The sequence below is a fragment of the Habropoda laboriosa genome, unplaced genomic scaffold (genome assembly GCF_001263275.1).
Source record: "Habropoda laboriosa isolate 0110345459 unplaced genomic scaffold, ASM126327v1 scaffold244, whole genome shotgun sequence".
NCBI classification, from domain to species: domain Eukaryota; kingdom Metazoa; phylum Arthropoda; class Insecta; order Hymenoptera; family Apidae; genus Habropoda; species Habropoda laboriosa.
In genome coordinates, this window is record NW_017100399.1 from 1338324 (window position 1) to 1348858 (window position 10535).

The 10535-nt window shown below is 40.7% G+C and overlaps 1 protein-coding gene across 1 annotated transcript; it reads left to right on the top strand.

Moving 5' to 3' along the window:
• The first annotated feature begins 284 nt into the window (after window positions 1-284).
• Window positions 285-8905, top strand: LOC108575287. The gene is made up of 18 exons (XM_017938045.1): window positions 285-650; window positions 712-896; window positions 943-1119; window positions 1200-1339; window positions 1426-1622; window positions 1710-1840; window positions 1950-2069; window positions 2143-2454; window positions 2524-2617; window positions 2708-2783; window positions 2854-3114; window positions 3193-3378; window positions 3528-3680; window positions 3771-3904; window positions 3982-4317; window positions 4406-6149; window positions 6249-6974; window positions 8655-8905. Exons 1-18 carry the CDS (start codon window positions 288-290, stop codon window positions 8861-8863), a joined length of 5544 nt encoding a protein of 1847 aa, XP_017793534.1. The 5' UTR covers window positions 285-287; the 3' UTR covers window positions 8864-8905.
• The last annotated feature ends 1630 nt before the right edge of the window (window positions 8906-10535 follow it).

The window sequence follows — 10535 nt, forward strand, 5'->3', positions numbered from 1 at the left end:
AAGATTCATTCATGAACAGTGAAATTTATTACGCGTTGAAAAACAAGCGTTAGAAAGGGAAGATCCGATTTTGCTTTCGTACTTAAATACTCTGCAACGTTTCCAATGTAACTGCCTGAAAGTTCCAACGAAACGTTTATTTCTGGCGAGGCATTTAATAAGAAATCAAGGATGATCGGCGACGCGTGCCGTGCAGCCAGCCTGCAAGCACGCAATCGCCGGAGCACGTCACCTCACGACGCGACGTCGAACCACGGGACGAGCACGCGAGACGCCATATTGAGCGAATGTTGATTGAATGCGGTTTAGGTGTTTACGCGGCTCCGAATAAAACCCGTGGAAAAGCGCACCGGTTGTCGTCGTGTGGTCCGCTTCAATTATCCGCAAACGATCGGTTCGGCGTAGCAGCTGCATCACGCGGCAATAGAATGAGCGGCAGCGACGGCGAGGACGGTCAATGCAACAGGACGAGAGAAAGCAACGTAGTAGCGATGGGTGACGTTCTCGCTAAGAAACACACTGACGATACTCCTCGCGATGGGTGCATCGGCGTGGACGACGATCTCGCGCGACAGGACAACGATCGGACTGTCGACTACACGGAGGATGCTGTCAATTCTCCGATCGTCGCGGACCCCGTTCCTGTCGCGGTATGTTTCCCACTAGCGTACACTTCGCGACGATCGTACCACGAACACGTTCTACTTGCAGAGCGTGACACTCGACGAAAGTGTGGTCGATGAATTTATCAAAGGTGCAAGGGACCCCGAGAGCGTCGAGCTGAACACGACCGAAATGATTTCGGAGACGATCGTTGAAAATCCGAACATTATGAGCGTAGACAGCCCCTCCAGGGTGAAGGAAGCATGCTGCTGTGATACGTACAAAGCAAAGAGGTAATTGCTCCATTTGAAGTTTTAACAAAGTTTGTTTTCAATGCAGGGAATTGTTCAGAGAGGAATTGCAAAAGGCTATGAAGTTTCAGAATCTATGGACAGAGTTACGGCAGCATATACGTAGCTCTTTCTATGTTGCCTTACAAACATCCGGTATTCCAGGAGGTTTACACTTCCATCAGAATATTTTTCATGCGGATGATGTGCGTGAGATTGTGTTGCAGTAAGTTTGAAGGATAGTTCTGTGATGATTGGTAAATGTGGATTGATATTGGTGGATATAAATGTAGCATTTCTTTTCAGACTGTGTAAAAGGGATCCTCGTCAGTTATTTATGAGGCTAGTAAGCCTAGCCCAAGAATATGTTGTAGAAGTAAAAGTTCGATTATTAGCTCTTCTACATGATCGTAGTGTAAATAATTTAGCAGAAATTTTTATTATAGGTTAATATAAGTATTATGTGTTAAATGAAATAATTTGTTTCTACTTGTATTAATGCAAATCTTTGTTTCACATATTTTCTTCATAGGTCTTTTAGAAGATTATGATGCATTGATGTCAACAGCTTTAACAATTTCTGAATTTGTAAGACCTTTAAAGGATCATTTGTGTCAATTTAATTGTAAATTTCCTTTATCATGGGATTGTTTTATTAAAAAACTATATCAGATTTATATATATGATGATCCATTGGTACAAAACAATTTGCCACCTTTTATTGGGCAGGTAAATAAAATGACATCATACTGTTCTTTTGATTAAAATACAGTATCCAGCAAATATCAAAATGAATGCATATCTTGGATTTTACAGTTAAGAAAACATTCGCCTTTAAAAGGCTCGTTATACCAACGTCTTGTCAATCTATACTTATCGTTCGATAAGGAAATGACGGTAATTCGGGATTTATGGCCGGAATCGGAATCGTGGATGGTCACGTACAAGTAAGTGCTGGTGTGAATTACATTTTAACAGTAATAGAAATATATTTATTGATCATGTCCCAGGAAAAAAAATGTATGAACAAAGTTTCATAACCAGTACATATTTCAGTGCAGAACAAGCAGTTCGAATGACCACGCTTAGGCAAATAAGAGAGGGTTGGGAATTATTTACAGCAAATAAGAAACTTATGGAGCAACGTACGTTAAATAAATCGCCCGACATTGAGAAGTACGTAAACATAAATATGAGATATACGATATCACGTTTATAAATCAATATTTCTTGTTATTCTTTAATTTAGTGAATTAGATGAAGTGGATGGACAACTTTCGACGCTCACCTCACAAGCAAAGCTTGGCATATCAGAAATGGAAAGTAGACCTTTAACACCTACACCGGATTTTAGTTTGGATTCGCTCAATATGCTTCCAAGTATTGAGATAGTTCAAATTTTATTAGATAACTGGAACAAAGCTCAGCACCAGAAACTAGCCTACATAGCAGGTGTATTAACTGCTATGGATATTTATGCTAATGGGCAAGATGATCCAAATTTCTTGGAATATGTGCGTACAATTTGCCAGTTGGCGCAGTTCACGATAAAATCATTCAGGTACTTGTTGCTGTGTATTTCAGTTATAATTATTTAAGTATATTTTTAACCTGTAAATGTTTGTAATAGGGCACGTAATAAAGGAACTTGTTTGGGAAATAATGCAGAGGAGGGGAAAAGTTGTGAATATCACATGTGTTCAGGATCATCAGTATCTTCTATTGTAAGAACAATTTCCAAATACTTTTTTCAGATACTTCCAAATGTATCTCTTATCAATATAATGTTATTAATTGATAGAGTTAATTTTCAGGTTAATAAAAGTGACATGGAAAACATAGTATTACCGTTAGAAAATCCTTTCCTACAGCAGACAAATGGTTTTTTAGGTAAGAGAGTTAATATATTTATCTTTAGCATCGTATTATTTAAATCTTTCATTTAATTTCATTTTGAAAGACACAGCGAATTGTTCCGCGACGCAAGTGAAGAAAAAAGTAGAGGATGTAGAGATTAAAGAAGTAAAAAGCGACGAAAACGAAGTAAGAAATGAAAATGAAGATGATAGCGATTTGAGAACGTCTGATCCACAACCGTGTTCGTGCGTGTACCAACACGTGAGAGAAATAATGGAGAGGAAAATGGTGCTAGAAAATCCTCCATGCCTGTGTTTACTAAACTCTAAACAGAAGTGGGACACTTGTCCCTGTTTGAAAAAATGTAATTATAAAAAAAAATATATTCTATATATCATTACTAAAAGATTCCTGTGGGTGTAATGTTCGATAATATTATTAGCTGTACCTGAAACGGTCGTACCGAATGGTCATCCAAAGCCTGTATCGCCTTCTACCGTGAAGGTTAATCAAGAACCAAATAAACCTGCAGTGAAAACTGGTTCTACTCAATTCGCTCAAACACAGACAAGGCATTCTACAACACAAACGCCGAACACAACTCATAACCACACACCACCACTTCAAGGTAAGTATAAGCAACTGATCGTTTGATTATTTCAATCAGTAATCACTTTTTTATTCGTACTTTTAAGAGTATCTTGACCAAAATTCAAATTACCAAATTTCTAAGAAGATATAACGAGAGGTATATGTTTTTTCTTTAAAATTAAATAGGTACCACTCATTCACATACAGATGGACCTCTTCCAGACGTGGTAAAAAATACGGGTCCTACTCACAGATCTCATACACACAGCAATCATTCGTCGCATGCTTGTCACAAACAGGCTAATGTCGAGCACATTAAGAGAGTTTCGTGTAACGACTGTCAGTATTCACTGGACTACTTCTAACGTTAGTTATTTCACGATCGTTTCCGATTACCATTAAAGAACGAAATATATTTCACTCTTTCAGTGAGTTCCGGAGATGGAGATTGTTCGGATTCCGGGAGTAGTCAAGAGGATTCTTGTTCCACGAGCAGTTCAGCGCAAAGAGATTCCAGTAGACATTGCGACTGTTGTTACTGCGAAGTATTCGGCCATGGAGTTGTAAGTAGATTTCGTTAGAATTTTGATTTTATATATCAACTTACTTTAAAGAATTAAACAAGTATTCTTTTCTTTAGCCTTCAGTAGCACCGGTTAGTCGAAATTATAACGAAATGAGAGAACGGCTGCGGCAGTTGTTAACAAAGAAAAAAGCCAGGAAGTGCAAAGCCACGTGTAGCCCATCGAAAAGTCCATCGGAATCGGTGGTATCCAATGGAAGTACGGAAACAAAAGCAGTGACAAATTCAGCGCCTAGATCGAATACTCCAGTTTCAGCTATGCCCACGGTGCAACCTGAGCAACGGGATCAGAGAAATCTGGAGGAGTTGCTCGAATTTATTGAAGGCAATCATAATGGAAAGAAAGATAATAATAAGAAGGCCGAGAAGAAGGCTAGACAGAAGCAACGGAAGGTTGGTATAAATTCTAACTAAATAAATCTTTTGTCTTCCTTACACTTTTAACATGATACTGATCAGTATAATTTGGCATTCATTATAGCTGGAGGAAAAACTCAAAAGAGATAGGCAAGAGGCAGAAAGGCAAAAACTAATAGAATTACAGAAAAAGACACCGGAAGTAACGATCACCGTCGTAGACCCGCAGAAACCTGTTCCTCAAAGATTATTACCTCAGTGTAACCTACCCGAAGTATCTATTTTACCTACATCACTGCCAGTAGCATTGCCGACTGTAAAGCAATTAAGTAATAAAAAGAAAGACAAACAAGAAGTCTGTAGCAATAGTAGTAATACTAGTAGCAGTAGCTGTAGTAGCAGCAGTAGTAGTAGTATCAGTAGTATAAATAGCAAAATGAAGACTGCACCTGTGAATACGAATGTAAAGAGCAAAGGTATTAGTACCGGTAAAGCCGACAAAACGATGGTGCCTGGCCAGCAAACAAACAATAAGACGGCAAGCAGAATCGACAAAGCTGAAATTAGCGGCAAAAATAACAAAGCACAGGCGTCTAATAGCAACAGCACAAACGTTAAGAGTAACAATACTGCGGAGAAATCACTGACTGTCGACTTGAATGATAAAAAGTTGACGAAAAAGGAGAGGAAGAAGTTGAAGAAGGAGATGAAAAAAACAGAGGAGGCAAAAGCGAAGGAGGATACAAAGAAACCGGTTCAGACAGAGAGCCAACCTCAAATAGTGACAATTAAGAGGGTTATGGAATCTAATAGCGCGGAACCGACAGTCACGATCACGTTGAAAGGTCAAACACCGGCCGAAGATAAAGTTTTGTTCACACTGGTGAATGGTCAGACGAAGGAGGTTGCTGGTCTGAAACTGGAGAACGAACAGAACCAAAATATCAGCGGGAAGAAAAAGAAAGCCAAAGCAAATAATAATAACAACAACAATAATAATACTAGTAATAATAACAATAATTCGTTGCAACAGGGGAATAAGCAGCAGCAGTTCACTAATTCGAAACAGCAGGCGCAGAGTAAAATCTGCGACAGCAAGGGTAACGTGAAGCAACAGTCGAACAACGAGAAGAGTAAAGGGAAACAGGTGGACGAGAAAAAGGCTCAGCAGCAAAGTATCACCGAGACAAAAAGCAAGTCGAAAAAAGACAAGAAAAACACCGACAACAAGGAGAACGTGTTGCAACAGAATGTAGTGAACAAAAACAAAAATCAACCGCAGAATGTGTCCGGCAAGAAGCAGAATAAGGTTAACACTCCGCCCCAAACGCCAGTTTCGCAAAAACCGTCGCAGAACTCAAGCATCACTAATGATAGTAATAAAAAGTTAAAGGCACAATCACAGGACAAAAATGAACAATTGAGTTCCAGTAAGAGTAACAAAAACACGTGCACCAGCGTGACGATCAAGCAGACGAAGAACGATAATCAGAAAATTCAGAGTAAAATGACAAATCAGACGATGGTCAAGCAACGACCGGAAGTACAGTCGTCGTCCACCGAAAGAATGAATTCTCCATTGAGCAGTCAATTCAAAGATATTGGCGCGAACTCTAAGATTAACATAGAAAATTTAAAGTTACCACCCGGTATTACGATCACAAAAGTCGACGCTCCAACGAAACCCTTGCCAATAAGATCAGCGCCACTGCCCAAACCTGTGAATCCTCCTAAACAAACCACAATAATTGCTGCCCCAATGAGCGGCGTTCAGTCAAGTTATGCTAGCCCTCAAGCGGGTGGTAATGTAATCGTGGTAGATACTGGGAAGCTGAAGCAGGACCTTCTGCCTAAACCCACTGAAAAGGGTGAGTAAATATTCTATATTTTATCTTTAACATATTTATTATCTACCATTATAAGTTTCTAATTGAAAGATAATAACAATTGTTTTTTTTTTGTTATAGATATAATTAAAGAAACGCAACAAAGTCAAAGCACTAGCAGCAAAAAGAAGAAAAAGAAGAACAAGAATGGAGCGAATTCTGGTAATATCATAAACCAGACAGCAGTACAAAACAGTGATCCTTTCATGAACGATCACGCTGACGAACCTGCCAGAATCCTTCATAATCCTAATACAAACATGGTGACCATAAGAAACCCTGCGTTTGGCCCGATGAAAGTGCCACCTACCCAACAGGCGGCCATCATAAAGGTGTCGGAAAATGGGATGGTCACTATCAGAAGTCCTGCGTTGCAACAGGCAATTAACGCAGGCCTCACATCACCCCCAAAACCGGATTATATTGTGAAGGGTGATCTGTCGTCGAAATCGTCAACAGAGAACTCAAACATGAAACACGCGAATGGTATCATTCCGTCGAGTTTAGCGGAGCTGAGAAGCAGACTGACGCCTGACTGCACGACCCTAAGTGGTTTGGCTAACATACAAATTAGTAAAGTGACAAACGGTCAACCGATACCGGAGAACGGGATCAACTTGAAGGGGACAAGCGTGACGCTAACGAAAGTGAGGACAGAGGCAAGCATGGAGGACGTGCAAAGTGCGAAAACAGCGGTTCGAGAAGCGATAAACGCCTCGATAGCAGCGTCGTCTGGCGGGAAGAGCAAGAAAAAGAAAAAACGCGGAACCGGCGCGAGACAGTGCGGAGATGACTGGAACCTCGTTGGTGAGAAACAACAATAATCAGAGTTTAACATGTAAATTTGCTTCTTTCATTTTTTGTTTTCCTTAACACACCCCCGGGCTGCAGTTCTTGCTCCCGGAATCAAACAAAATTTTCTTTATCTATCTATTTGTATATTTATTTGTTTATTTATTGTTTATTGATTTGTTTATTTATTTATTTTTTTAACGAATGAAAGAACAGAGATACAAGAATTAAAGATAATATATCGTACACATTGGATATATGTATAGAGAAACACATAAACGTTTATGAACGTGCAAACGAGTAGGTTGAGATGACACTGACGACGGTTTTTCTTTCGTTTCGTTTTCCGTCAGGAGAGGGCAGTGTACCGCGTTAGGACGAAGTCTCGATGATCTCTGGCTATAAGTCGAAAGAGAGAAAATTTAATCAAATGTACCGGGGATGTGTACACTTCGGGATCTCCTCGAATTGGCCACCACGAATTTCTCGGGGGATTATCCGGAAGAGAACTCTGGCCAGTGAGCACTATCTTTTCTTTATTTTCTTTCCGCTTGTTCGCGCGTGACGACTTCGTGTTCGAATGCACCAACCAACCAGGTGACTGTTCTATCAAATTGTGCAATCCATAGTGATCGCATCTGCCACGTAACAAAATATTACTCGATCTTAGGATAGTCTGTAGCCTCTCTTTCTCTCTATCTCTTTCTTTTCTACACTTTAGGGATGTCCTCGATTGCATACGTGTATATGTATATATATGTATATCTTTCTTTCCTTTTTCTGTTTTCCCTCTAGTTGTTCCCCCTTCAGAGTCGATCATGGCCGCGAACACTCGAAACACTTCAACGCCAAGCATGACATTTTAGAGAGAGATAATTTTTTTATGTGTGTGTTAGACGATTAGATGTAAAAACGGATGCTTTTAGTCGACCGTGTGCGTGGAAAGAGAGAAAAGGGGGAAAAAAGGAAAGATAAAGAAAAGATACGTAGGTCACTCGAGAGAGTCACGCTTTGCTAAGTTCATTGACCATGACAGCGAGTTTACCCATACCTACTGTCCACCATAAATCACGATTGTGATACGTTTCACCGATCTTAGATAGATCGACAACGACAGAGTATAAGAATAATTTTTTAATCCACTCTGAATCACGTGTTTCAATAAAAACAGATATATATTTTTCCAATGTTATGATCTCTTATTCCTTGTTTTGTGCCGGAACCTGGCGTGTCACCCTGTGAGAAAAAGAAAGAAAAGACAAACTGCTGCATGCGTATGGATCACGTGAAGCGTTCTCTTTTCTCATCGTCGAGAACGATGTTTTTAGTAATCAACTCGACGCTCTCTCGTTCTCACTGTTTCCTCTCGAATCTCTCATCGGGGTTTGCCTCTTGTTCCGTTTTTTTTTTTTTTTTTTTTTTTACAGTATCTCGTAATTTCCATCGAAATTATTTGTTTTCCTTAGTTTGTTATTTTTACACCGTTTATTTATTATTACTGTTATTTCTTCTTGTGCAATAACCCCGTATACCTAGGCAGTATTTTAGTCCCGAAGAAAAAGGGGAATACAGTAGAAAGAAAACGAAAAATAGCAAAGAAAAGTGTCGAAAAACAAAATGCACAAGCAGACTTTCCCCTTCACTCCCGATCTTTAGGGCGACCGATTTCTAGTATTCAGAGCGTGTCTTTTCCAGAGAGCGTATTCACGCCAAAAGATATAGACCTCGAGGACGGGGAGATGGACGACGCTGAACGCGAGCTAGAGGCCTTCAAGAGGTTTTGCCTGCAGTCGGTGCCGCCGCCGCGTAAGGAAAAGGTCAATCTCAACATCAAGGACATCGTGCTAAAGAAGAAGTCATCCTCGTCGTCCTCGGCGGCTGCTACTGTGATCGCCGCGAATTGATTTCTCTTTCGACTAACATTAGACGCCCCCTACCACTACTACCACCACTGCTGCTGCTACTGCTACTGCGCACGCGCGAACCAACGCGCCTGTTTCACGTGCGTGTGTGTGTGTTTGGCTTGACGCAGAATTAATGGAATTTCTATAACGTTCGAGAAAAATGGGAGACAAGCCGAGATCTTTTCTTTTATTTTTTTTTTCTTCTTTTATAGAATATCATTCTCTATTCATCATAGATCAGACAATAATATATTATTCTCCATTGTTAAATTGTCTGATGATTATTTTATCCGTGAGTGTGTCATCTCCGTGCGAAAAACATCATCCTCCATGAACCTTTCCTAGTCGGAGGACAGTTCGCGCCATCCCGTGGGCGAATTGTGTGGCGCCCACGGTTAATTTTAGTTCCACTACTCACTCGCGAGCTTCACTCCGGTGCAGAGTGCGCGCGCATTGCTGCGTCGTTCGCGTCGTCTCGAACCGATTCGTAATCGTGATATATCGCCAGGGGAAACATAGGGGCAACAATAAGAAAGAACTCACGCACTGTTCATTGTACACGCGTGATATCAATCGTTAGAGCATTCTGCTATTTTTGCATTGAGCCAATCACCGACAGAACGTGTAATTGTAATATTGCCACGGCCGATGCGATCTTACCCGTGAGCACGCGACCGACCGGAGATGCTCGCCGATTTCCAGGTCCCGGCGACGGGTTTACACCCACTTTGTCACGAACGATCGTTAACGACGGAAAAGAGAGAGAGAAGTACGTATAAAGGATTTAAACGAATAAGGGCAGCCACCGTGGTCACGACGTTGAATAACGTTCGCGACGAGAAGACGAAACGATATATTGTCGCCGTGTCAACGCCTAGTCGACTTCGTATTTTTAATATATTTAGTAGACGAGTGTGTCGCGATCGCGATTATTACCTTCTTCCATGCGTGGAAGAGGCGAAAACAACGCGGAACAATGAATACTTTTAGGTAAAATGTACGCGAAAAATGGGTGGGTGATGCGTGACATTTTTGTCGAGACAGCGAGCCGTAGGTATATAATATGTTATATAAATATAAAGTGTATGTATGTATATGTATATCTATAAATATAGTAGGAACGAATTTTCCCGTCGGGACGGTGTTGCGAAAACGATCATGGTGGTAGCGATACGTGACTGTCTTCTCGGCGCAATACCTTCTCCTGAACTTTGTCCGATTGGAAAAATCGTTCACGTCGCGCTGTCGAGGATAGATCGATAATCGCGCGAGGGACGTTTCACGTCGTAGTACCGACGATCGAACATCGCGTCGCCACGATCGTTATCGCTAGCTTAAAGCACGATCTTATGTCCGATACACGACACCACAGTACACACGGAGACACCTTACTCCTCATTTTTTTTTTTTTTTGAATAAAAGCAGATATGCATTTTTACCGAAAACTCATGTGTTTAGATATCTCCGTGCATCACGATTGTCCTTCCTTGTTGTGGTTCGTTCACTTCTCCTGTTGGGAATGGGTGGTGATGCAACTGTGCGACGTTTTTTTTGCACTCTGTGGTACATGTAGTATATTTTTATACGAAGTTTTTATACGAAAACTTTTAATGAAATACGAGGGTGTGAGTTTGGAGAATAACGTTTTATTGAATGCTTTGTTACAATGAGT

Coding starts and splice junctions, on each gene's coding strand:
- LOC108575287 (XM_017938045.1), top strand. CDS start 288: ATGTTGATTGAATGCGGTTTAGGTGTTTACGCGGCTCCGAATAAAACC. Junction 3,115..3,192: donor TTGTCCCTGTTTGAAAAAAT/GTAATTATAAAA, acceptor TAATATTATTAG/CTGTACCTGAAACGGTCGTA. Junction 3,681..3,770: donor GAGAGTTTCGTGTAACGACT/GTCAGTATTCAC, acceptor TCACTCTTTCAG/TGAGTTCCGGAGATGGAGAT.